The sequence below is a fragment of the Urocampus carinirostris genome, chromosome 16 (assembly GCF_059441175.1).
Source record: "Urocampus carinirostris isolate Australia breed hairy pipefish chromosome 16, RoL_Ucar_1.0, whole genome shotgun sequence".
NCBI lineage: Eukaryota > Metazoa > Chordata > Actinopteri > Syngnathiformes > Syngnathidae > Urocampus > Urocampus carinirostris.
The window spans coordinates 20,242,928-20,270,530 of record NC_142364.1 but is presented as its reverse complement, the minus strand read 5'-3'; the positions used below and the strand labels follow the sequence as shown (position 1 = coordinate 20,270,530).

General features: G+C 40.7%; 1 protein-coding gene across 1 annotated transcript in view; it reads right to left on the bottom strand.

Annotated features, from left to right (window-relative positions):
* LOC148350671 (putative E3 ubiquitin-protein ligase HERC1) overlaps positions 1-27,603 on the bottom strand; it is a 52,764-nt gene that overhangs the window by 4,516 nt on the left and 20,645 nt on the right. The window contains exons 30-77 of the mRNA XM_088355527.1: positions 27,318-27,558; positions 27,068-27,237; positions 26,310-26,462; positions 26,132-26,229; positions 25,639-25,725; positions 25,255-25,422; positions 23,036-23,275; positions 22,863-22,946; positions 20,933-21,158; positions 20,595-20,862; positions 19,647-20,374; positions 19,322-19,535; positions 18,793-18,962; positions 18,215-18,298; positions 17,537-17,723; positions 17,339-17,466; positions 16,661-16,878; positions 16,234-16,493; positions 16,074-16,126; positions 15,805-15,999; positions 15,563-15,728; positions 15,274-15,508; positions 13,013-13,244; positions 12,667-12,929; positions 12,430-12,557; positions 12,144-12,274; positions 11,543-11,770; positions 11,336-11,463; positions 10,998-11,197; positions 10,155-10,269; positions 9,953-10,081; positions 8,679-8,777; positions 8,423-8,596; positions 8,055-8,339; positions 7,909-7,974; positions 7,641-7,766; positions 7,438-7,576; positions 5,711-5,892; positions 5,484-5,639; positions 5,296-5,418; positions 4,399-4,501; positions 4,121-4,290; positions 2,516-2,654; positions 2,278-2,447; positions 2,023-2,192; positions 1,778-1,943; positions 352-428; positions 26-278 (exon numbers count right to left, since the gene is read on the bottom strand). Coding sequence (XP_088211653.1) covers positions 26-278; positions 352-428; positions 1,778-1,943; positions 2,023-2,192; positions 2,278-2,447; positions 2,516-2,654; positions 4,121-4,290; positions 4,399-4,501; positions 5,296-5,418; positions 5,484-5,639; positions 5,711-5,892; positions 7,438-7,576; positions 7,641-7,766; positions 7,909-7,974; positions 8,055-8,339; positions 8,423-8,596; positions 8,679-8,777; positions 9,953-10,081; positions 10,155-10,269; positions 10,998-11,197; positions 11,336-11,463; positions 11,543-11,770; positions 12,144-12,274; positions 12,430-12,557; positions 12,667-12,929; positions 13,013-13,244; positions 15,274-15,508; positions 15,563-15,728; positions 15,805-15,999; positions 16,074-16,126; positions 16,234-16,493; positions 16,661-16,878; positions 17,339-17,466; positions 17,537-17,723; positions 18,215-18,298; positions 18,793-18,962; positions 19,322-19,535; positions 19,647-20,374; positions 20,595-20,862; positions 20,933-21,158; positions 22,863-22,946; positions 23,036-23,275; positions 25,255-25,422; positions 25,639-25,725; positions 26,132-26,229; positions 26,310-26,462; positions 27,068-27,237; positions 27,318-27,558 — 8,525 coding nt within the window. The remainder of the gene's footprint in view (positions 1-25; positions 279-351; positions 429-1,777; positions 1,944-2,022; positions 2,193-2,277; positions 2,448-2,515; positions 2,655-4,120; positions 4,291-4,398; positions 4,502-5,295; positions 5,419-5,483; positions 5,640-5,710; positions 5,893-7,437; positions 7,577-7,640; positions 7,767-7,908; positions 7,975-8,054; positions 8,340-8,422; positions 8,597-8,678; positions 8,778-9,952; positions 10,082-10,154; positions 10,270-10,997; positions 11,198-11,335; positions 11,464-11,542; positions 11,771-12,143; positions 12,275-12,429; positions 12,558-12,666; positions 12,930-13,012; positions 13,245-15,273; positions 15,509-15,562; positions 15,729-15,804; positions 16,000-16,073; positions 16,127-16,233; positions 16,494-16,660; positions 16,879-17,338; positions 17,467-17,536; positions 17,724-18,214; positions 18,299-18,792; positions 18,963-19,321; positions 19,536-19,646; positions 20,375-20,594; positions 20,863-20,932; positions 21,159-22,862; positions 22,947-23,035; positions 23,276-25,254; positions 25,423-25,638; positions 25,726-26,131; positions 26,230-26,309; positions 26,463-27,067; positions 27,238-27,317; positions 27,559-27,603) is intronic.

The window sequence follows — 27,603 nt, the reverse complement described above, 5'->3', positions numbered from 1 at the left end:
TAATCAAATAATAGCGAGATCTCACCACATGGAAGTTCTCCTCTGTGATGGCGCTGTTTTCCAAGTGAAGAATCCCTTGCAAGGTACGAAAAGTAAGTAAGTCCACCTCCTCCAGGTCAGGCTCCCCGAGCGGCATGGAGCAGAGTTGCTTCCACACCCAGGGTGCTAGGTGCAGGTCCAAAGGTTTCTTGGTGCGGATGGCCACTGCCATCAAAATGCCCAGGAAGCGAAACTGGGCCATGTGATCTTTGGAGAGAGCGGCCGGGTTTAGCAGGAACCTGTTGGTGAGCATGAAGACATTTTCAAAAGTGAGCACTGGAAACCATCATAGTCGGCGGCAAGTTCACCGACCTGTCCGTGTGACTGCCGACGTCTGCTAAGCTGTTGGGCGTTCGGATAAGGAGGTCCACAACACCGGACTGCAACTCCTGCTCGAAACATGAACTAAATCAATCATTTCAAAGAGACACATTGTCTGCTGAGGCCATTTTAGAGGGGGGTGAGCCAGAAAAACTAAAATTCAGCATGTACTCAGTCCACTCTAATAGAGTAAGATTTAATAAAATAAATAAATAAATAAAAACGCTTGGGTTTTTAGGGGTGCATCTCTTCTAAAAGACCGTGTTTATTGAACTTAGTAAACTGTTTAGGACCCAAAGGGACAGTGTCTATTATTTGGCCACTAGATGTTGCTATATTGTAATGAGGCTCAAGGAGTCCAAACTGCATTTTACTGTACTATACACTTCTTTTTGCGCAGCCTTTTGCTTGATTTGTTTTCTTTTTTGGGGCACTTATTGCAGCAAGATGGCAGAGAATAGTGTCAGCTAACTTTAGCTGTGGCTCATGTTATGTCAAATAAATACACATTTCTTGACCTTTGAGTATTTAAGAAAAGCTATCATTTAAATGTTTATTATGCATTTTTCTGTGTTATTCAATTTGAAAAAAATCTATGTAAGTATCTAAGTATGTTGTTTTTGTTTTTTTTTACATCTGGGGGGACTAAAAAAATACATACTATCCCTTTAAGGTTCTCTTCACACAGCTTTTGTAAGAGCAAACAAATTAATATCTTCTTTATGAAAAATTCAAATATCTAAGGTGCGACATTGCGTATTGAAGAACGATTGTTTTGTTCTGAAGGCAGTGCACAAAGAAACCATGTGAAGAAAAATCCCTTAAAGGGACAGTGTGTATTATTTGACCACTATATGTTGCCGTGTTGTGTCGTGCAACTGAAAACGAGTGCTAAAGAGTACTGTACCCATGGCAGAAAGATGCCTAACAATTATACAAGCTCACTCTAAGAGAGGTTCAGGTTTATGAAATCGTTCATGTACTTTTTCCTTACCTCACCAAATAATACACACTTTCTCTTTGATGACCTGGGTAGGCCTAGCATCAGAAAGGTAAATCCCCCATACCTCCACACATCACATTCCTCATGGCGCAAAAGCCCTTAATCAGAAAACACTGGCGTCCTCCAAAAAGTTGATTGAATATTTCTGAATTAAAATTAAAACATGAATTAAAATAAGCTTAATGAATTACTGGAAAACATCAGAACCTAATCGAAGGATTAGTAACGGACAGGATTAATTATCGAAATTAAAAAGAGGACAAGAGGATGAATAAACAATAAGCCAGACGAAAAAGGTGTGGTTTTGATATTACTTAAAAAAAAAACCCACCCTAAACATAATTTAAACCTTTTATTTAACAAAAGATATAAGACAAGAATCCTATATTTGCATTTCTTTTGCATCGTTCTTACCTGGCACATTTCCGTGATGGTGTCATCAAATACTCCGCCAGCGTCGTCCGCGCCCTCGCCTACTAGTTTGACTTTCCATGCACGGGACGGCAGTCGCAGCTCCAGAGGATTTAGGCTCACTACTTGCTTGGCAATTTGCACAAAGATGGGCTTGCTGGAGCGCCCCCTATAGGTAGATTGTGAACAAAACACACTGACTGGTTTATGCGACTCATTTTATTAATTCTACAGACAATCGTACGCACCTTGTGGAAATACGTTTGACGGTGATCTGCGGCCCGTACGTTTTTCCTTGTGTCATAGTTCGGCCGATGGAGCGGATCAGAGGCAGAGTGTTGACTTTGGGTGACAGGAGACCTCGAAGCTCACCGCGGACAATCGCTGTTGTGCCCGTACTGTATCTCGAGGTCGACCCCTTGAAGACGACCCAGAAAATATTTGAGAACTGCATACCGCCAATAGAGCAGGAAGAACATCAATCAATTTTAAAATATGATTACCACATTCCTGGCATCCAGGTTTAGCAGCCGCCACGATTTGTACATGAGATCAGAGAAGTGATAAAGCACCCTCAGACGCATGCTGAGTAAATGGGGGCTGAAGCCTTTCAATGTGTTGTACTGGGGAGGGACACACTGAGGAAGACCTATTTGGCATTTTTCGGAGCCGCCTATAGAGGATTTTCATGTCAGGATCAAAAATGAACTAGTCAGGAGTCATGGGATCAAGCGGACGCACCTGAGGTTTTGACGGAGGTAGAAGGTGTGGTCCACGCCGAGCTGTGGCAGCGGCCAGCTGAGATCTGCCTGATGTGTTTCCCCTGGAGGGACGATACCAGTGTAGGCTCCTTCACAGGGTTGCAATGTCCCAGACCAAGCTGAAAAATGCGTAAAAGAGGAAAAAAAATTAGCCGTCACAAGTAAAGTGGCCAGGCATTACCGGCCCAAATAAAGATTAGGCTTGACTGCCTGGAGTGGTCAGTGGTCAAGAGCCCAGTACCCAATTTGGCCACCAGAAGGCAGTAGAGACCCCATGAAAGCAAATGTTTATCGATGTTTTGGGAATTCTTTGGGGCTGCCTTTATACAAAACTTTGCAAAAGACCCTCACAGAGGCCTTAAGCACAACTGTCTTCATTTTGACGAAAATCGGTTCAGCCGTATCGAAGCATATAAGTCACCAAAGAAAGACACAGAAATCGGGATTTTTAAAGTAGTTTAGATTGGATGTGCAGTCGGGAGAGGCAGAAGAGACTGTGTTCACTTATCAAGAAAATATGAATTAAAAATCTAATAAATGGTTATATTTATTCAGTGGTTTTTGTTTTGAGAAATCATTGAATTTTCACCTTATATTATTAATACAATTAGAGTGTAATGTATTACTGTCCTGAGGGTCTGCAGAGGCCTGCAATTCTCTTGCTTCATGGCACGGGGAGATAATGAGACCAAGGATTCGGATTTGGCGCACATTTAAGCTGCAGGAAAATAGAACTAGTGATAGTATTAGCAAGCTAATAGCAAGTCAAGCCACCCAGTATTTTTTTCTAATTGCATCCACTTTTCCTTTATAATGGATGATTACCCATCTATTGGTCCTTTTATTCCAAAGGAGCAGCACATCAACCTTATTTATAAGTATAGGTAAAACAATAAAACGTTTTTTCTATGCTGGGTGGGTGGATCCCTTAACCAGTAGGGCCATAGGAAGACTATTTCCTGTGGTGTGTCTGGGGCAAGTACAGCCTGGTGTTGCCGATCCCTCTCCGGGCGAGCAACTACAGTTTATAAATATTGCTTCTTCGATCTGCCAATCATATTATGTATACGATGTAGGCTATCTTATTTGGAAAATCTGACTGTGCCTCACCAGATACAAACCTCACTGCACATCACTGGCGCCAGCACCAAGTTTAGAAAATGCATCCCAATGTTTGCCTCATGTACTACAAAGCTAATACGACAATTCAAATGAATCATTGCAACTATAATAGCAGATCCGTTCACCTTAGTCACTAAGGCAAGACTGCCAGATGATTTAGCTTTATTAGCATAAGTGGCAGTTGAGCTGCAACCATTTTATTGCCCACACACTTATGAGAGGTGCTAGTTGCTAAGGCTAGTAGTCCCCTCAGCCAAGCTAGCCGCATAAACAGCTGAGATATTGAGCTCTTGATGGCACTCACACCTACTGAATAGCTAGTATTCAATGCTAGTGCGTGCATCAGCAATGTTAGCAGCGCTAGTCATTTATGGCCCTCTCACACACTCATTGCGAGTAAGCTTTGTCATGTGATTTTAATTTTCTCTCTACAATTGGACTGCACAACCTCTATATGGGTTACCTGTCCGTCGCCATTGCACCCCCAGGCATAGACGTCCCCCGTGGAGGACAAAGCAAGAACGTGTTCACATCCCAGAGCGACGTCCTCAATGAAGTGTCTATCCAAGGCCGGAACCACCTGAGGACATGACTTGTTCTTGAGCAAAGGGTCTGGCAGGCCGATCAGACGCTCTGTTGGATGAACAGAATCATCTTTATTAATTTGCTTGTGGTAATGTGAATAAATGCGCCGATCCAACATGCTTATATGATACATTTTTTTCTTTATTTTGAATGTACCTTGTCCAAATGTGTACACACGTCCATCACACGCCAAGGCTACAGAAAATTGTGTTCCACAGCGGACCTTCTTTATTCTTTTATTGCACAGCTGCTCCACTTTCTAAACACATGAGACGAGAAACACAATTCCTCTATTTAAGTGTTCCAGTTAAAGGGATAGTGCGTATTATTTTACCACTAGATTTGGATGTATTGTGTATTGCTACCAAAAACGAATGCTTGATAGCACAAGGAAGAATGCACGCACTCATGTTATTTAAGATGAATGCACTTTTATGATAGTTGAATTATTACTTTCTTTTTAATTAATGAAGGTCTAAAAACTAGAATCTTGTGATACAATTCCTTAATTTCAGTTATCATTCAACTGAATGTTACAGGTCTTTATACACTCAAATATCCTCTCTCAAAATATTAGAATTTAATGGAAAAAGTATACTAGTTCACTATGCAAATAATCAGAAAAACAATATTAATTATTAATATTCAATATTTAGCAATATAAAAATAGAACAACTTTCCATCATTCAGTGGATTTGTAATGAATCTAGAATTAATGACGTTTTGTTTCTATTTCAATAACAGAAAATGAAGAACTTTATCACAACATTATAATTCTCTGAGACAGTGCTGTATTTTAATACAATTGCATATCGAAATTATATTTTAATATCAAAATACTATGAGAAAATTCATTGTTAAAGGTATAATATATGCAGCATCAAAAGGTTGTGTTACTACAAAAAATGGGCAATATTTGTATTCAACATTCCATATAATAGCCCATGTATCAGTTAATAGATCATATACAGTAATTAATGACCTCCTGCATCTATTTTATGCCGTGCTTTGCTATAAGACAATTTCTGACTTTCAAACCTTATTTCAACATACCTGAGGGTAATATTTTGCGGTTGAGGAACCAGTCCCCAATTTTCCGTAATCTCCATCTCCGAACGCCCACACGATTGTTCCGTCCGACGACAAGACCAGAGTGTGGTTCAGCCCACATGACACCTACAGAAGTAAAACAATTATTTGGATTTAACAAGTTCTGAAAGGCATGCAAAAAACGTCTTTACCTGGCCAACATGGTAACCCTCCAGTGCTGCCACCCTCTCCGGTAGCAACTTATTCGATGTTGACCGCTGACCCAAACGTCCGGATTCACCGCTACCGAATGTGAACAGTTTCCCGTCAGACGTCACCACAGCAGAATGTCGGAAACCACACGCCAGCTATAAGGAGAATACAATCAATATTTCAGCAAGATGCAACCACAGTCCTGCTTTAAGATGAAAAACTTCACCTGAATGACATCTTCTCCCTGCAACGCCTCAATTTGTTTGGGTCTTCTCTGTCTTTCGGTGTTGCCGTGGCCCAGCTTCCCGAAATCTCCATCGCCCCAACTGAAAACCTCCCCTGTCTCGGTAAGCGCCATGGAGTGCCCGTCCGAACCGCAGGATGTCGCCAGGTGCGTCACTACATAACCTGCACACAAAGGTATTTCGTGTCTCACAAAGTGGAAAGTAATACCTGCCAACTTAACTACAGACGGGGCAAGATGAAAAGAGAAAATAAGGCTTTTATTTGTCAGATAATATGAAAAGCTCTATAAATTTGTATTTTCCATTAACTCCCTTTAAAAGAATGCATTGCGGGTTACACACACGAGAGCACAAGCACACAACTTATTTTAACCACCACAAATGATTGTTAAGCACCTTTAGAGGAAGGCTCTCAACCTTGCAAAAAAATACTTATAGGCCCCTGCCATAATTTGAGGATTTAATGTTAGCGTGGCCCGTGCAAGTTTGATATGGATGCTACCTCTGTGCTATAATTAGCTAGCCAGAGCTAGACATTCCAAGGTAATGTTTGAATTCGATGTACAGTACATGTTCTCTGCAATATGGTTGGCTAGCAACTTCCGGGTTGACCAATGGCAGTGCGTACAAATCACAGACTATATAATTCAAGAAATTAGCCTATTCGTTTTATCAATGCAATTTCTATTTATATTCAAATGCAGTATGTAGGGCTGCTTCAGCCCGGGGATGGTCACCCCTGTCGAACTGAAGCTTAAAGGATAGTGGATGCAGCTTGTACGTTACCTTCCGTGGGTTTGTTAAACACCGATTAAGACCTATTACACACAATTGAAGCGTAGTAGTATTACACTTTTCTACACATATATTTAGTTTATTAAGTCTTTGTTATTTGCTTTATTATTATTACTTTTTTTAATAGATAATTTTGAGCATAAAAATAAAGCTATTTGAATTCAGTGGAATGTTTATATGAGAACTTGGAAAACCCAATGTGGCCCAACCTGACCCTAGACCCGAGTTTGAGACCACTACACTTGAGTAGAATCAAAAACCTGGGTAACCTATCCCTCCTCATAATCTCCTATATTAATCTCTCATCTCATCTCATTAGCTGTATCGCTTATCCTCATTAGGGTCGCGGGGGGGCTGGAGCCCATCCCAGCCATCTCCGGGCAGTGGGCAGGGGACACCCTCAACTGGTTGCCAACCAATCGCAGGGCACACAGGGACAGACAACTCGCTCGCTCATTCACACCTAGGGACAATTTGGACCGGCCAATTCACCTGAAATACATGTTTTTGGAATGTGGGAGGAAACCGGAGTGCCCACGCAAGCACGGGGAGAACATACAAACTCCGCACAGGAAGTCTGGAGCTGGATTTGAACCCACGACAGGTTCCCATGACATGAACTGTGCCGCGCAATCGATAACCACTGCGCCGCCGTGCTGCCTCCTATATTAATGAATTAGACAAACCTAAGGGGTATTTGAGGATTAAGTAAATGTCACTGGTAATAATAAATGGGTCATAATGTGTGCGCATGAGTGCCATACTGTATCTTTTGGGGCATTTGTGGATGTGTTTGTGTGTGCTCGGACAAAAAAAAAAGGAAAGCTAATCATAATAATGAAATGAAATCTTACTCCAATGTCATTTAACTTTCATGTGTCATTTAACCGTTTGTAAAGAGTATGTATATTACCTTGAAAAGCACAGATAATTGTGGGGACATAAAGATCGTCGGAATTCCCTTGCCCAAGCCTTCCGTACTGTCCTTCCCCAACAGCGAGAACCGCTCCATTGGACTGAACTAAAAAAGTGCAGTTCTGGCCACACACCACCTAAAACAATCAGAACACAATATTAACAACCCCAATGACGGTTATTAGTGTAATGCTACAATACCTGTTGTGTCTGTAAGAGAGAAGGTGCTAATGTAGGTGTCATAGGATTGGTCGTCATTCCTGCCAGCTGCCCATAACGTCCATTTCCCCACAAGTAAACCTCACTCTTTCCTCCTTTCTGCCAATCCTGTGGAAAATTGTGGCATGATACTTTTATTTGATTTCAAGTTAAAGACAGTCCCTTCCATTTTTTGTATCAGTTTTTTGTGTCTACTGTCCTCGCAAATAAGTACGTTTTGTTTATTTCAAATCCACCAACACCAAACTACCTCTGGTTGAGTGGTTGCCCAGGCCATCAGCTGTTCATCCATGCTGAAGCTCCATTTACTGTTGTCCTAAGAGATAAATTAATGATAAATAAATTAAAAGACCCACTCAATTATACTCTCATTAATAAGTTGAATTTGTTTCCTACCAGGGCCTTTGAGATTTTATCTTCATCCACATCCTCAAATTCCGGAACCACAAAGGACTCTGGGAAGATAATGCCGCTTGCAATTGCCTCGGCACTGCGCACAGTGGTAGCGTAGGTGGCGAGCCAGCTCCACTCGGCCGGGCATGATCGGGAGCTGGTGCTGGCATGATGTGGCGGGCTTGGGTAGTTGCAGAGATGCTCTTCAAGGGATAGACCAACAGCAAGGGAGGACAAGCTTTGTAGGAAGGCACTGTGGACTAGTTGGTCACCAGCAACTATGTGAGCCTGCAAAGGAAAGGGAAGAAACATGGAACAAAAATGAGGACAAACATTACATTTTTTAATGCAAAATAAAAAGAATTTGTTACCCGCTCGTAGGCATACTGCTCTTGTAGCAGAAGTGGCAGCCTCTCGAGAAGCACTGCCAAACAAGGAGCCCGATGCAGACCTAGGATACCTTGGCTTCTCAAAATCATGCGGCAGGAAGCCAGAACATGGTTCTGAGCGATCCATTCGGGGGTGCAGCAGATCAACAACACATCCTGAGTAGACAGCAAATGTATTGCAAAGTTAAACAACAAACTGTAGTCAAATATCAAACTCCTCTCAGGTCATCTAAATTACCTTTGACCTCCCAAAACAGGCCACAACACCCATTTTGGGGATCCACGTTGTACTGACGACTGATCCCAAACCAGTAACGGTCTGCAACACTGAGCCATCCTAGATGCACACACATGTACAGGCATGAAAATAGATCAGTGGGTAAAAGGTGAGAAGGCTGTGGAGGAGATATGTTACAGTAAACTGTACTATTAGTGTAGTGATGTATTCTCTACAAGTAGCCTGCTACTGACCAAACTATTTCAAGCTGCGCTTAATCAGTTAGCCTGGTTTAGTCATTCCCCTTTCATGCAATACCCCCCAGGGCAACTATGGATTAATTCACTGCAATACCCTCTGGTTGCTATTGTAACATTGTCATTATAGATCCACAAGCCTAGAAATCAAACATACAGAATCACCAAATGAATCAAAGTGTGTTTGCATTGTAGTTGTCAATATAGGGATTTTCCATAAACTGCAATGATCGATCTTAGCAATTAGCAGCCTTAAAAATTGTTCACAATATATCTATCATAATATCATATCTTGTCCCTTCTGACCGCCAGAGGTGGTGATTCAAGCCATAATGTTACCTTTGCAGTTTGAGAAATGCATACTTTAAAAAAAGGTCACTCCATCACACCTGTGCCATCAGGAGTATCTTTAAATTCCAGTAGGGCTGCAACAACTAATCAGTTAAATCAATTAAGATTGATGATTAAATGCGCTGGCAACTCCTTAGATCATCGATTCGTTGTTTTCCAGTGAACCCCAACTACAGTCTCGTGGTATTATTGATTTTTATTTAAGGAACATTATTTTGTTATGTTTTTATTTTTTATTATAGAGGCAATTCTAAATTTGTAAGCATCAATACATAAAATTTCATGTACAATGGGCGACCTATACATTTTTTTGTTTTGACCTACATTACGCTTTGTGAACATGTTTGATACCAAGTATTGTGATGTAAATTTCCACTTTAACAAGGTAATCCGGATGACATCATATGCCTGAAACTTGTTCATACATTACGGATTTATTGTATATACCTGTGAATAACTGTGTTATTTTTTGTGCATTCCTGCCATACATACGTTAAAGCATCTGTAACCTGCTGGATAGTCGGTTAAACATTTCGTATTCAAACATCCATTACTCTATTATATTTAAAACTCAAACTTGAAATGATAAATGACCCAAGTATGCAAGATCATATATAAACAATGATGCAATAACATTTCAAAGTATACAAGTAATTTGAACTACAGAAATGGCTTATTGATTCTAACCAGTAGGGACCAGATGTTGAGCAGTCCTCCTATTCCTCCAGATACCAGAGCCAAACCACTGGGGCAAAATGAGAGTGACTTAACCGCTGTGATGTGACCAAGGAGGACAAATACGCACTTTGCATGCTCCTGAAAAAAAAAAACATGGTTGTGTAAACTTGATATCAAAAATGTATTTAAGAAATAAAGATGCGAAATATACCATGGCATTGGCACTTCTATGTTCTGTCACAGAGCTGTTCATTGTGTTCAGCAGAGGCACAGCAGCACTTCTTTGTGATAATGTCCAAACATGCACGGAGCCGTTCTGACAACCACTGAGAGGGCAGAGTTGCATTGAAAAGAATGTTTCCATAAACCCTAATATAATCTATAATGAACATATTTTACTCATATTACCACTGGTTAAAATTTGGACTTAGCAGTTAAAGGGAATATATCCTGCGGAATCAATTTTCTAGAGGTTTTGGCCATTTCAAAATTCATTATTTTTTACAAAAACATATGTCAATATAGTGTTTGTCTAGAATCATGAGTAGGTGAGAATTCGAAAAAGATCTAGCGCTCCAGCCAGAGTCCATTTTCTGTCTCGTGAAAACGTTAAGGTACGTTTAACATAATCCTTAACTAAAAGGTTTTTTTTTTTTCAGAATTGTGCATTGTAGTGATAGAGTAGTTATTAAAAATTTGAAACATAACTGAAAAAAACTATTCAGATAGCAGAGCTTCTCTTAGAATCTTTAAAAGTTCCAAACGGTGTTTGAAAGCACCGCAAAAAAGAGCAAATATTGCGACTAACTGCTTTGCTTGGGAGAAGCAAGGTTTGCCTCAACCATTTGTCTTCTTTCCAGGTGAGTATAATCTGCACCAAAATGATTTGTTTGATACAAAAATGCATCACATGCGTAGTTAAGTAAGGAATGACCGTGAAATGAGAGGATATGTCTCCTTTAACACCTAAAAATTATACTAGTGCCAACAAATAATTCATAGTAATTAGTTAAAGTAAATGATAAAATACAACACCAAAAGAGATAAAACTCACGCCGCCATCATAAGCATCGGGTCCGGGGCACGTCCGGTGAGAGAGCACCACTCAACGACGTTGACCAGACAAGAATGCACGAGGGAGTAAATTGGCACCCAGGTGCCTCCCGAGCGTCCAAGAATCTTTACCACCTCAGACTTGCCCAAACATAGGAGAAGGTGGCCCGTAGGATCCCATTTGAGGGAATTGATACCATCCTGCAAGTACAATTTAAATACACATGTGATAAAATCTAAATCGTTGTTTTTAGAGGAGGCAGGAGATAACAATTTTGTCATTATTACTTTTTTATGAATACAGTTCCCAACATTTGTAAGGAATTTATGATGTCACACCTGGTATATAGGCAGCAACACTAAAGGCTCATTCTCAAAGGTCTCAGTCGTCGCCAGAAGGACTTTTCCACTGGGGTACCCAACTGCAAATGGCTTTTCCTCACTGTGCCAGGCCAGACATTGCGGAGCTGTAAAAGACCAGATAACCAATATGTCCAATTTCATGGTGTGGAGGATTTTTACAAAGTAGAATATGTGTCTTCCCACCCTCCGTCCTGTAGCAGTGAGTGAGCTCAGTGGTCTTTACAAGCAAATCCAGTTCCTGCATCGTGACACGTAGCCAACCGAGAGAGCCGTCCAGCCGCCCCACCAGTAGACTCTCCGTAGGTCGGGTTTTGTAAGGTTCTGGTTGATCCAGCAGCCACAAGCTGAAAGCTTCAGCCCAACATAACACTGTGACCTGGGATGCCTGGGCCTCCACATGACAGTGAGAGCCTGCAGATAACAAACAGTGAAGGTTAGACATGATAAAAGCTTTCTCAGTTTTTCAATTTCATGACCTTGCTTAAACGATATTGCATTTGTATCTTGTGTATTATTGTCTCTGAGACTATTCACCTTTTGTTTGTTCATGTTTCAAACATATTTTACAGTGGTCAGCCCTGGTTAAAAACAGTCATCAGCAGCTAGAATTTGCTTATAAGCTCATTGACCACTGTAACGGGGACCAAGCTGGAATTGCCATTAAACTATGAGTTAACCTCTGTCAATGTTGTATAATGCATTATTGTCGTGTATGATTGTCCATAACATAATCCCATCATTTGCTACGGTCAAAGAGAGGGGAAAAAAAGGACACAACGTTTACCTCTGATGTTCATAATAGTGACGTGTGTGTTCTCTGGGGCAGCCAGGAAGTCTCCACCTCTGCTCCAGTAGACTGGAGAGAACAGCTGTTTAGACCAGGCTTCCCTTTCGGAGCCTGTTCTGTCTGTTTTACTGCAAAGAATCCCAAGAGTTTAATTGAAGGCATCGAAAAGGAACTCACAGATCAGCATTAAATGACAAACAGCATGAATAGTCTGATTTAACCTTTTTCTATTGCAGTAGTAAATGTAATTATTGATATTCAGCAGAGTTCTTTTTTGTGTTACCTGGTTATACAAGAAAATGTAGTATGCAACAGGGCGCTGGTTTCACTCACGCTCCACAGCTGCACCACTTTATCTAAGGAGCAAGTCGCCAGCAGGCTTTGCTCACCGTTCCACAAGCAAGATGCCACCTAAAAAAAAGCAAATATGATTCACTCCTACTTTTATGACTCACCAGCGTTTTTAATTCACTCCCATGCTATTACTCCAACTCTGCTGTCGTAGTCCCTCCACACACACCTTATTGTAGTGTCCTTCCAGCCTCTTGACGGGACACTTGCGCAGATCGCCGGCAAGGTCGCTGTAAGTCTGGGCTCTCCCAGGTCCATCCCGGCCACTCACGGCTAGTGCTTGCAGCAACCGCTGTGCCGCCCACTGACGGTGTTGGCTGCTCAGCATGGCTGATAGGACACACGCCGCCAACGCATTGGCCAGCTCAAGCGGGCCAACTCTTGCAGCATGGTGGGTGGAGGGGCAGCTAGAAGAAAGCCCCTGGTGTCCATCTTTAATGACATATCTAAGTATTACTACTCATGGCATTAGAATGGCGACTCTTGACTCAATGCTTCATTTTAAAATGACTCACCTTGAGCCTCGTGTTCACCTTTGTCAGTGCTGTAGCACTTAGCACCCTTCTCAGTGAGCAAGGCAACAAGGGTCTTTGTCACCAGAAATGAAGCTGGTTGCTCACCGCAGTCCCTCACCTGCGGCTGCTGTTGCTGCTGGCTTACAGCAGACACCAAACTGACTGTTTGGCACGCTTGTTGTTGCGTATCACTGATTGAAATGTCCACTCCTGTAGCAGCTGCCATCAGATCCTACAGGAAGTAATGGAATCATATCTGCCTTCAAGAACATTATCACCTAATAACCAAAAAACGTAGGGACAGAAGAGGACTGACATGAGGTATCTGGATTAGATGATTACCACGCCACCTATTGAGGTAACGGTACTTGATTTTGACACTAGTATCAGCCGCCACACTAGGTGCCCTATGACGATGAACTTTACAAAATTTAATTAAACCCAAACATGTAATTTAACTTATAGTATGGTGCATAGGCCTTTATTTTGGTGGAAAATGTTTGTAACAAAATAATGACAAGTATCAATATGAGTGCATATTTTTAGGTCAAGTGCTCACACTAGTTTGAAAAGTTGTAGGAAACACCCCTCTAACACAGCTCTTTCTGATGACGATACATTTCCATAAACACTATGGAGGAATATCACTTTTTTAAGACCAATACCGACAGACAACTCTTAAGTACCATAAATTCCGGACTATAACCCGCTACTTTTTTCCCAAATGTTCAGCCCTGCGGCTTGTTCAGTGAAGCGGCTTATTTAAGTAATTTTTCTAACGAATTATGCGCCGAGGTAAACTGCATCCTCTTGGACTGCGATAGAATTGTCCGAGTGACAAAGGAAAGAAATTTGTTTCAAATGTGAGGACGCCCTGGAAGGCGTCAATAATGTCAGGAAAGCCGAGGGTGGCTTACCGTGAATTTTATATTTGCGGCACAGCTTTTTACAAACGCTATGCTTTGAGCCTTGCGAGCGTGTTAGGAGTAGCGTGGTGGTACCTTTCACAGGCACGGTTTGGGATGAAAGTTATATTATTATTATTAAAGCTTTAAAAACTCTCTCGGTGTACCGTCTTTCTTTGTAAATATGTGTAACCATGTATAATATGTATTTGCAACTGTATATTTTTGTCATGTATTTATTTGTATTTATTTTGGACACTTGTTCTGATAAGTCTTGCACTGACCAATTAAAAAGAAGGGGCGTAACATACGCGGGGGATTATGGGAAGTAGACCACCAGTAAGGGTGAGTGTTTGTGGACACCGCAGACAAAAGTGCATATATATTTTTCCCACCCTTACCTTTGGATATATACACTTTTTTTTCCTTGGATTACTTTCAACGAGTACCTGGACTTTGCATGTCTGCATCAAATGATATCTACCGGTATCATTTTCCACTTCTCAGCCATCCGTGGGATTCTTGACATAGTGACATGAGTTGGTCAGGTCAGAACCTTAATTGAATCCCTTCGCTGGAAACAACCATAATAACCTAAAGGCTAGAGGTATAATATGATGTGTCTGATAATTAGTAAGCAACAGAGAAACAACAAATTTATACCGGTTTTCCCCATTAAATTTGTTCAGCTAAAAAGGACTTCTTTTCTCAATGTAAATGCGTGCGGCTAATATTCCAGTGCAGCTTGTGTATGTAATAAATCCGTTTTCCCCCCGAAATGTGGGGGGTGCGGCTTATAATCAGGTGCGCCTTATAGTCCGGAATTTACGGTAGTAATTGGTATTGATATGAGATACCGAAAATGTATTCTCTGCCCAAAAAATGACTTACACTTTGAAAAGAAATACATATGAATACACCCAAATAATATAGGTTAAAAAATGATAATGATAATAATAAGCAATTTTTTAATTTCTAATCTCAAACTGCATAACGGCAATTACAAGGGAGCTGATACTGCTATTAGACACTTGCAAGTAATGATAGCTCAGAATAAAATTGGTTTTAAGACGAATATCGATATCTGGTCTCCGTCCTAGCCCTTCTAAAATTAATGTAGCATTTTTATTTTAGCATACATTTGACTTTATTTGTAGTACTATTTTTAATGACAGACAAAAACAAAATTAACACAATTATGATCAACCTAAGTTAATTATCTATGGGGTCAAATTAATTGAAATAACGGGCCTTTTTAGAGACCCAAAGAAAAAATAAACATACTCACCCATAAATGTCTGGAAAATGAATGAATGAATACATATAAATACATTAGGAATACTGTGGAGAACCAACCTGGGTGCAAATTTCCACCAGCTCCCTGTATGCGGCTGAGCTGTGGGACACTACACTGCCGATAGCTGTTGTCAAAAAACTGAGGCAGCTGGAGTTGCTGTGTTCAGAGGCTGCCCCCTTGCTGCCGGGATGGGCATCTACGCAGGTGTTGGCCCTACCCGCTGCAGCAAGTGTCATCAGGCGCACAAGGATGCGGATGTCTGCCAAGCCCAAGGAATCCAGTCCACCTGATGGACTGGTATAAGAGCAATCACTACACATTCAACTGGAAAAACATTAGTTGACATACCTGCAGGCAGTCTGAGAAAGGGCTCGCATCACAATGCTGTATGCCAGCAAGATCTGAGCTGTAGATGTCACTCTTCTGAGCGCTTTTAACCGATCGTGAGAATCCCTCAGAGAGATGGCCTGCTGCCCAAGACTTAAAGAACTTTTGTGTTCCATGACAACATCCCCTAGTGGTGAGAAATAAACCTAAAATGTCTAAAATGTGACCAGGAAGTCCAGTAAAACCGAATGAAACTCGGGTACCTTTGCCATCAGCCCAATGGGCGTCCACAGAGCTGTACACCATAGCACCCAGTGGATCAGGCTCAGTGAAGGCAATGGGGTCCGGCACCAACTTATTTTCGGTCAGGCCTAATGGTCTGAGCAAAAGACCAAAGTCCTCCAGGCCTGTCAATCTATCTTCATTACTCCCGTCTTGGTGGTTTATTTCCCAGTCGTCTGAATAAAGAGGTGTGCTGCTCAAATAAAAATAAACTATGCAATAGATACAAGTAGAAAGTACTACCACTCACCATCAGAGGTACTGTCCAATCGACCAATCAAATCACTTGTAAGACCTTTAATCCTACAATGAAAGAAAATACAGAAATGTGAAATACTTTGTGAAGGAAACCAGTCCATAATACTAAAAAATCATGATCTGCTAAGTCATTTTCTGTGAGTTTGCTGTACTTTTCACTCCTGGAACTAGGATCGTTGGCCTTTGCGGCGAGGTACATTTCCCTGCAGGTAGTGCAAAGCAGGTAGAAGGGAAAGTTGGACCCGCACTCCCCTTTGAACCAGACGTCCACGTAGGCGCCCATGCTGTCGTAGCCCTTGCGTGCGGCGCTCTGACCACAGCCGGGATGCCGGCGCTTGATGTGGTTGTTGAACTGTAAGGTGAGAGTATTGCACAGCTCGCACTTGACCATCGGACTGTGCTCTTCGCCACTCTAAAAAGAAATAGCGAAAAAGTATTTTAATCTTGAATAACATTTAAGATGTGTAACCTCCAGACAAGACACGGTATGAGATTCATATGATATGATAACCTTGATAAAATATTATAATATCACTGTATTAAAATCAAAACCCCAAATATCAATTTTATAAATATAACCTCCACGATGTGAAGAGTATCTCTCTCTAGGTTGAAGAACGGTGTGAGCAGGTCCTCGTAGGTTTCTTCGTGGTACACGTCATCCATGAAGCCCAGCTCGGACTCCTCCTCAGTGGAAAAGGGGTGCAACTCCACATAATCGGGCCAGTCAGCTGAATTCTGTTGGTAGAGCTGTGGGATGGGGTTTGGTGATGGCAGATCTGAAGAGACTGGAATTCCTTTCAATTTAAAGAGGGAAGAAACGAAAATGTTTTACTGTTTTGTTGGTTGTAATCAAATACTGTGGTTTGGTTCCCAGCAGTTAACATGGTTCCAAGCAAGTCAGTTAAACATTTCTTGATATGTTTTTAATTGAAATAGCAGTTACATTAAGCACCATGTCATCTGCTTCTTTGGTCTTTTCGCAACTAAAATAGTTTTACAAGAAGTTTCTCTCCTGATGCCATTAAAAATAAAAAACACATGCACTTATTTATGCAGTATGCTAGTATAGTTTGATGTTGAAAGTTTTTTTGCTCTTCTTTACCCACTAGTATTTTATCAATAGCAGCCAGTTTATCAAGTAAACTTGTATGACCTGATTGTTTTATTTTTTTACTCTCAACAAATTTAAAATGGTTTCACCTTAAGCATGTTCTTACAACATCTAGGTTGTCATCTAATTTTTACAACACTGACCTGGTCTCCGAAAAGATGTCCTTTGAATTGGGCCAGAACGCCGCCGCCTTGCTGGAGGAGGTCTGTTCCTGGTAAGGTGGACATCTAAGAAGTTCTCACGTTCTATCCAGTCCAAACCTGGCAGCAGGCTGGTGATATTTAGATCAGTTGTCAGCATGCTACTGTTAAGACACTTATAAGGTTTTGTGATTTGTGTACCTCTCATTAGGTTGACTCGCGGGACGTTCGGGGCACTGCACTGTCTCCGGCCCATCTGAGGATGGCGTATCAGGCTCAGCCTCATGTCTGGGTGATTCGGCGATCTGCTGATCATCTGTCAGGGGGTGCTCCAGCATCCAACTGGCCAACACCTCAATAGTCCGAGAATCCAGCTGACCTGCTACATCTATGAGAAAGTATGGGGGGGTCGTTGAATTTGAAACAGCCCAAGACGCGTAAGAATAGATGAAAAAAGTGTTGTTTTATCAAACTTAGTGAAGTTTTACACTCAACTTATCAGTGTTTCATAAACAAAATCTGAATTATTCTTACCATTCAATTTATTCGTTATGAGTGTACATGCCAAACCAAAAATGTAATTTTTTTTTTAGTGTGCCAAGCCTGCATAAAGAGACTCATCAATCTGACTAAAGTTTTGAGCTTGAGATACTTGGTGATAGATTATTTAGGGTTTTTGGGGGGCTCTAATGGATAGGCCGCATGTCAATCAGGTATTAGAACTGGAATGCTTTGAATTGATTTAAAAAATAATATTTTTTGTAGTTTAGGAAACAGTATTTTAGTTGTTATATAAAACATTTTAATTGGTTTTCCCTGCTATCAATAGCTGTGGATTATTTCAATATATTTTCATGATGTGCAAATGAAGTGTAATACCTGCTGCCTCCATGGCACAGTAGATATGTCTCATAGTGAATCCCATTTCAAGCAAGCGGCTGGTGACAAACATTTGTGTCCGCTCTGGTGGTGAGGGGGGAAAGGAAAAGTGCACAATAATAAAAACGGACAAACAACCCCACAGTTTGATGAAGGGACGTGCTTATGACGAGATATATGATACGGGAAAGGGTCATTTCAAAAAGCAGGTGGCATATAAGAATCTAAACTCTGTGGGGTTGTTGTGGCATCAAAATTAATATTTTGAGGAACAGACATGCTTAAAATATTGGCGCATCTGACTCATGGAGGTCAAATTGACCAGTGATATTGGAAAAATGCAGTATTCTCAGGCCTTATGTAAGCAATGTCTTTAATACTTACTCTAAAGACAGAAGACTTAGTAATCTTTAACCCACACACTTTGTACTTTTGACACGAAAACCAAAACAGTGAAATTGTAATAAAAACTCTGCAATACCGGAGATATTTTACAACTCTCAATTTTTTTTTTGTGGAGAAAAACTTTCTGTGTTGATGGCATTTACAGATGAAAAAAAAGGTACATTATTTCTCACCCAGACTGCTTCGAGCTTGTGTACTGCACGGACCAGGTTCCATGAAACTTGTCTGCTGCTCTGTGAAAGCATCGCATGATGCCGAATTTGCCAGGCTGAAGCATGGATGCAGTAAAGGTGGGTTGGTAACCAGTCCAGTGAGCATGGGGAAGCGAGTTAGTACCATGTGTCTGAAATTAGTCACACCAAAATTTATATGCATGATGTAAGAGCATTTGTACAAGAAAAACGATAACAAAAGACCCTAAATAAAGAAATATTTGTTCATTGATTTAGCTAAATTTAAAAACTGTTAAGTGACATATAAGCAAAAAAGTTGATGCCCCAGAGTGAGGAATGTTTTTTAATAAAACGTACATGTAAGCGTTCATCTGAAATAAAATTTAAGTATGCATTCACTTTGTTTCCAGAAACGGAACATGATTTACTGTACTTTAAAGCAATCGCCTTGTGAATGCTATTCAATGTTACTATTAAACTAAGAGACATTGTTTTGTAACACTTTAAAATCCCCAACCCTTATACTCACTGAAGGAGGCTTATGGGCAGAAAGGGATTAAATTGATCAAGAATGTCCCCTTGCAGGTTGGTCGGAAGCGATGAAGCCAGCTCAGTGTTGGAAGACGATACAGAGGCTCGATTTGATTGGCCAAAAACTGCGGTGCCCTCCGAGCCGACACTGTATAGAGACACGGAGCTGGAGGACTTGGAAATCGGCTGTGAGGTAGATCGGTTACGCGATTCTGAAGGGGATGACACATTTGGAAGTATGTTTGTTTCTATGTGGACAACAGGTCCAAAAATGTAAAGGATTTCTTCAATAATTGAGAGGATCAAATTATACATTTTTGTACCTTTAGGTTCCTTTTCCTGTAGTCGGCTCGGGACGCCTTTGTAGATCATGACTTGAGCCCTTTCCAAGTCTGCCAGAGACACTCTCTGCTTTATGGGACAGGGTCGGACTGCCCACTTGACCATGCTTTGCACCACATACTGAAGCACGGACCTCAACTCAGCACTTTCGTCCCATCGCTTGCTGCTACCTTCGTCGCACTTGTGTTGGTCAGAGCTGGGACTCGATGACTTGGAATTCGGCTTTGGCCCAGAGAGCAGATCTGATAACCTCTCGCAGCTAAAAATGACAGCCAGGGATTTTAAAGCACCGGTGAGAAGATAAGATACTTTGACAGCTCTGAGCTCTCTGGCAAAGGAGTTTATTTTTGTTTGGGGTGTTTTCAGCGGTCCTGTCGCCTCCTCCTGGACTTTTCCAGTATCTTCAGTTGACAACTTTCCATTGTTTTCAATCTTACTCCAGTCATCTTCTGCCATGAATGGGAGATCCTCTATTTCCTCCAGGCAGTAGTGTGTCTCACCTTCTATCAAACTCTCCTGCGACAATTTTGCAGCCCCTGTGGCATGAGTCACGAGCCAGCCGCGCTCCTCCAGCAAACCCATAAGGTAAATCAGATCCAGCAGAACTGTTGGTTTGACACCTCCCAGACGAGCAACATCGCAGATGGTCGTGTCGCAGGGCTCAAGTGAGGCGATGGGTGTGTCGCTGGGTGACCAAGAATTTGCGGAGCTTAATTATTTAGGGAAGGGTAGACGAGAAGACACAGTGACAGCAAACAACATCGGGATAGATTTGTGGATTTACAAAGACACGGTTTAAGGAAATTTGTTAGGCCAAGGGGAGGAAAAAAACAGAAAAAAAAAAATCAAAAAGAATAGTCCACACGACAAGTGGTTAAAAAAACAAGAAACTGCTCAGTGCCCCCCATATTGTAAAGTATTAGGGATACCTGATTGAAATGTCAGACTCCTCCCACTGCAACTTGGCCAGAGAGCTTCTCTCTTTCAGTACCCCCAGCAGGACAGCTTTACGCCCGCTGGGTTTGTGCAAGCACAGGCCTCCAGCGCGCAGACCCCCATCCACACCTCCGATCATAGCCAGAACGGGCCAAACTTCAGTGCAAAAGGCAGATAGCTTAGACTCTGATAAGAGGCTTTGGTGAGACTCTTCGGAAAGATCTCTTTCACTATTATTTTGCTCCGGAGCCTGATCAAGGCCTGTTGATACAAGTGCTATTGAAAAAACATGACAAAGCAAGTGCATAAACCTGACCAACCTATAACCTACCTGAACTGAAGTATTCCAAATGATTCTCCTTTAGCATGGGTCCAATAAGTTCTAAGTGGGCATGGATATATTGGTTGATATGAGTAGTCCAATGATCGCACAGATGGAGGCGGCGTAGAAGCTGCACTGTCGACTCGATGATAGCTGTGCTCTGGGGGCTGCACAGTGGCTCGCCAGGTGACAAGTTACTTGGCATGCCTCTCATCTTCAGGTCCCCCAGTGTTACCTGTTTGATTTTTTTGGTATCATGACTTGGATGTCAATTGCACACGTGGTTAAAATGGAGACTTGCAAACAACAGAGATCTTGATTGATATGTGTTGCCCTTCCATTCTGATAAGATATACACTTACTTCTTGCTGTCCAAAAATGACATTATATGACAATTAGTTTAGAAAAATAAAATGACTATACAGTGCCGTAAAAAAGTATTTGCTCCTTACCTGATTTCTTTGTTTTTTTGCATATTTATCACTTACAAAGGTTTCAGATCATCAAACCATTTCAAAATCTCAGACAACTGATTGAATACAAAATGCAACTTTAAAATATTGATTCGATTTATAAGAGCATGTGAAAAAGTGATTGCCCCCTGAACCTAATAGCGAGTTGAGCCACCCTTTGCAGTGATAACAAAAATTAAACATTTACGACTGACTTTGACATGGCCACTCAAGAACCTCCTTTTTTGTTTTTAGCCATTCAGAGGAGGAATTGCTGGTTTGTTTCATATTGATGTTTTGCTGCATTAGCCAAAAGCGTTTAAGTTTGAGGGCACGAACTGATGGCCGGACGTTCTCCATCAGGATTTTTTGTAACCTCCTGGATTAGCTGCCGTCGCACTCTTTAAGTAATCTTAGTTGTTCGACCACTCCTGGCAGGGTTTGCCACTGTTCTTAATTTTCTCCATTTCTGGATAATGGCTCTGACTGTGGTTCGCTGAAGCCCTACAGCCTTGGGAATGGCCTTGTGACCTTATCCGGACTTTCTAGGCAGGTAGGCAGGCACCTTGCATGGCTGCCTCTGGCTATCAGTGTGTGAGTGTGAATGGGTAATCGTGAAAAACATTGTGAAGCGCTTTAGGAGGTCTTCAGTTACTTGAAAAATGCTATATAAATGCAGACCATTTACCATTCATCATTCTAACTTCTTTTGGAACTTCTTTGGACTGTGGCATGTCAATTGTGTTCTTCAGATTTTGTAGCGTACTTCACTTTGTCTAACAGATTTATGTACATTCTTGATAAAACAGAGGTGGTGACAATCAATTCTGGGTGCGGCCTGTGGAATTAAAGTCAGCTTTTCCAAAACTGCGGTTAGTCGCAGTTAATTTTCAATTTAACAAGGGGGGCAATTACTTTTTCTCATAGGGACAGATCGGCCTTTTTTGTGTGTCTTAAAAAATGGAATCAACATTTTTATACTGTATTTTGTATTTACTCAGTTGTGTCTGTGTGATATTACAATAGGTTAGATCATGTGAAAAATTTGCGAGCGATAGATATGCAAAAAAAAACAGGAATCAAAAAGGGGCAAATATTTTTTCAAGGCACTGTAGTTACAATCAAAATTTCAAAAGTTCTTGGTTTATTTTGTTGTCCCTACATTCTGATCAGATAAACACTTTTTATTGTCCAAAAATGGCATTATTTAACAATGATTTAAGAAAAATACAATTAGTATATTAATGTGTAGTAAAATCCACGCATCACAATAAAACACAAACCTACAAATATTCAATAGAATACAGTTGTTTGTATCTGTAGTTTATCAGAAATTAGTCTGAAAGTAATTTATTGCAGTTTTTTTTAACTGAGAGGTATATTGTATCAATAATGTATAAAACAAGCCTTGATCTTTTTTTGTTGCAATTATTATTCCAAGCATGTTAATTAAAGCAGTAAATACTGGCTTAAAATGTATAAAGTACCTTCTCTCCCGGATTGCTGCTGTAGAATAACACACAAGGATACAGCTCAGAGGCCACAACACCTTCAAACGCCAACTTAGGCTCCTGGCATACATATACATACTGTAGATAAATAAACTGGAACATGTTAACAAATAAAATGTAATGATGCTAGAAATACCCCATGTTCCAACCTTGTTGTTTTTAGCAAACAAAATGGTGTGAGCCTCCATGTCCAGAATGCACGTGATGGTGTCGCCCTGCGTGAAAGACGGGAGCGTGCGAACTAGCTCACCGCCGTGGTATAGGTTGCCACTGTAGGCACGATACAACCACATGTCGGTGGTGGTGTGGTGGTTGTAATCACGGACCGGCCAGCGGGACACACCCACACACGTGCCCTCGTTTCCTCGATGTTCTTTGGCAATGTGGAACTAAAAAATGTAGCAGTAGAGATTTATGATACTATTTTACAGACCTTGCCAGTAGTTTTAAATTCACTAAATATAAATTAAAACTGACTGATCATTTTAAAGTTGGATTGACATTTTCAATTACAGTGGAACCTCAGTTCTCGACCATAATCCGTTCCAGAACCCTGTTCAAAAACCGATTTGTTCGATCACCGAAATCATTTTTCCCATTAAAACTAATGTAAATCGTGAATGTTTAACGTAAACATAAAGCTAACCAAGGCTAATCGTACGTTCGCGTAAGAAAGATTACGCTAACATGAACGTGTAAAAATAAAAAAATCAGGTCGTTTACAAATCATTTAGCACCCGGGTCTCCACAACAAGTGGTGAGCGGTTCATTGGAAAGGAGGCTCCGTTCCAACACCCTCAATGTTGGGCTTTGTTCCAACAGCCTGAATGTTTAACGTAAACTTAAAGCTAACCCAGGATAATCGTACGTTCGCGTTATCGTAAGCTTCCGTACGAAAGATTACGCTAACATGAACGTGTAAAAATAAAAAAATAAAAGGATAAAGAAAATAATTATGAATAGGATTTCTTACCTTTGTGGTGGTCAGCAGAAGGCGCTCGCACACCTCCTTCATATTTGGCTATTATTTCTTTCTTAAATGCAATAGTTGTACGCACTACTTTTCTTTTTTCACCTGTAGCAGCTGCTTGCACTGATTTTCTTCGTAAGCATAATAAGGGGCTAAAACACCCGTACGCCGCTCAGCATCGCACCCTAGTGTACGCACTCACGCATTACCGGCGTTCAAACTCCGATTTTTTGACCGAACAGCGAAGCAAGAATTTCTCGACATTTTTGGTCGGACTCCAATTTGTTCAAACTGAGAGGCGTTCGAAAACCGATGTTCCACTGTACATGTTTTATACACATTTTCAATGGCTAAATTCAAGCAACTTTCCAATTTTTCCTCTACCATTAGAAGAAGAAATTCAGTGTGAATCAAATATTTTGTAGAGCCACAAATATAACTGTGATTTACATATGTAATTTCAAATCATGCGTTAGCATTCATTTAGACATATGATTTAAAGATTTGGAGTAAATTGCGAATATATCAGTGGTTCTGAAAAATGTGTATAAATATTTTGGAGACAACTCTTTGCCCATGTAGGTGTTGGCTAAAAATGAGAGTAATACCAATAAGCAGGTTAGCGCCTTAGATGGCTGCACGGACGCTATTGGGAAATGTGGAACACACTGAAAAGCGCTTTGGGAAGTCTTGAAAGCGCTATATAAATGCAGATCATTTTCATTTCATTTCATTAATATGTTGCTTACATTTTCATAAACAAGAAGTTCTTCCTATTACAGTTTACCACTGGGGAACGCTACCTTAATTTTTAACATGGCTAATAATAAATGTCCACAATTGATACGTAATCCTTGCACTCATAAACACCTCATAGTGACCTGTTTAGGTGTAGCATGCACCTGTTCTCTTGTGCGCAAGCCGAAGGGGGGTTGACCACACTTTATTGGACAATGCCATATAAACTAATGTCAGCTGCCATTGACGACAAAGGAGAAAGAAATGCAATGGCAAAGCAAAGCCACCAGAGAAAGCGCGTCAGTGTCAATTTTAAGCAGACTTGTTATGTGATTCTCCATGTAATGTTTGGACTATCAATTCAGACTTCCAACAAACATGGAAACCATTTCATGCATTTACGAGCACTTCACCCAAAATGCGAACACCTTTCAAACCTTGAAAACACAACATTAGAATTCAAGCATTTTCATGGCTTTCAAGCACCCGTACAAACCCTGTAAATATTGCATTTTCTTAAAAGGGCATGATTTTGTAGATTTTACATTTGTCCGTTTTCAAATCAATACATCTGATTACAGAACAAACACAAGTGAATAGTTGGCATTTTTGAAAATTGTATGAGCATCATATTTTTTACAGCACGATAGGTTTGTTTACCTTCCAAATGAAGCATCCTGAAGTTATGGCCGTGGTTGCCAGACCATAACCTTTTCCTCCAGTGCCGTGTGACAGAACGTTGCCGCTCTCCAATGAACAGCACGTTATCTTATGCGGGTCGAACGAAAAATCCCCAATGCAAATACATTCATCAGTGCTGTTTGGATTCTATTACAAAAAAATAAAACAAAAAATGCAGTTTGATTTTTATTTTCAAAATTGGGAAAAACTCAATATCATATGGTATTTATTTTAATAACAAGTAATGAGTAATGTTAAGTAACAATAAAACAAAAAAAACACAATATTGCTCCTATTTTCTTCATATAGGAGTTGAATATTGTACTAAAATTGAAAACGTAGAGATTTTTATTCAAGATATACCTTTACTGTGGGATCCTTTAGGGTGATGCATTCCAGAGGTTCCTCCCACATGTAAAAAGACATCAGCTGAAAGAGTTGTTTTACAATCTGTGAAAAAAAACACAGGAAAAAAATATAGTAACGTTTAAGAATAATGTTATCAATGCTACCCTGTCTCTTCAGTATGAGGCTGTATTTACTGTATACTAACATATACATGTTGTTCCACTACTTTCTATTTTACAATAATAGGCATGAAGAAACATTTTAGTTGTGTTTTGCCTTTGATCCCTCTAAGAGGGTCAGAACAGCCTTCCCATCTTACTAGTTAACTAATGGCCAACTAGAGGTTTTGCACTTTTTTCAATACATTTCAACATTGGACTTTAATCGTGATTCAAGTTTAATTTGGCACATAGTTTGTTTACCAGTAGCATTATTGTTTTTGTACTACAAAAAAAGGTTCCACTTCATGTGTAGCTGAGTAACGTAATTTGTACTTTACAAATCTCACCTTCTGAACATATTCAGGCTCAGAACAAGCAGGCAACAATCGTTCCAATACATGAAAGGCCAAGAGTTTAGTGCGCAGGTTCTGGAAGCATGGTGACCCTTAAGCAAAGTGTACATTTATAAACACAAACCCAATGTATAAATGTATAATTTTGTCCATATGTGTGTAATTTAAATACCTAGAGATGACTTGTGTGAAATGATGTCCATGAGGGGGTCAACCCACTTGATGAACGAGGAGAGTGTTTTCATTACTCGAGAAGACAACACTCGCCTAAGGAACACCAGAAAATCGCCGAGCTGACATTCAAGCACTCGGCTGCTTTCTCTCACTAGAAGAGAAGGAAAAATATTGTGAACATGCATATGAAAGTGTTTTAATGATCACACACTTAACATTGTCAGCCTTAACCAATATTAAATACATTAGTTTACAAGATACTAAGGACATTGCTATTATCTGCCTACCTATCCCTATAGTACAGGGGTAGCGAACACGCGGCTCTAGAGCCGCATACGGCTCTTGGCCAATAAGAATGCGGCTCTTTGCCTCATCATATTTTTTATATACTGTGGCTCTTTGCCTCGTTTCATGTTTAGTTTTTTTTTGCCCTCTTAAAACACACTTGAATCCATCAGAGTTAATAACAAATAATAAATAATATTTTGAAATTAATTTGGCAGATTTGTTGTTTCCATGCTGCTGTGGACACATAACTGACTGCCAATCATCTGCCTCGGTTACGTCTAATGCCGGTCAGTGCGCGGTGTGGCTCTTTGACTCTCACAGTTAAAAATTTCGGCTCTTTGTGTCGAACGTGTTCGCCACCCCGGCTACAGTAGCTTATTTTAATAACTGCCAATGACAAATAACATGGCAGCTAACCAAATCCATTATTACATTCTGGATTTGAACCAAAACCAACATGTTTCACACCTTTTAACCTTACTCTGTCCTCTTCCGCCACTTCTGCCATAGATGTCTCTGCTGTTAGCCTCTCAGTAGCTTGCTGCTGATGGAATGCACGCAGTACATTTTGGAGATGATGGCACATTACCTCCATGAGAGAATGGGAAATCTCGAGAGGGAGCAGATCTTCGCAGGAACTAAAAGCAAACCGTCGTTTTGGTCACCTTAGATTAGTGTTTGTGTTACAAACTTCCTCTAACAAAGTCTTTAATATCACCTTGAAGTGACAGCAAAGATCTGGAGCAAGCGGGTACATGCCAGCTTGACGGCACCACTCAACAGTGGACATCCTGATGTGGAGATGGCGAGCCAGCCCTGGTTCATAAGGGCACAACTGTGGTCGGTCAGAATGCAGAGCAGCTCCAGGATGCCGTGCTTGACCACCAATATCAAATCCAATGGCTGGTAGCTAAAGTTCAGTGCAAAAATGGTGGCCAGCAAAATGTGTTGGCATGAACCTGATGAACAAAAACAATATTAATGACCAGAAAGATTATAGGCTA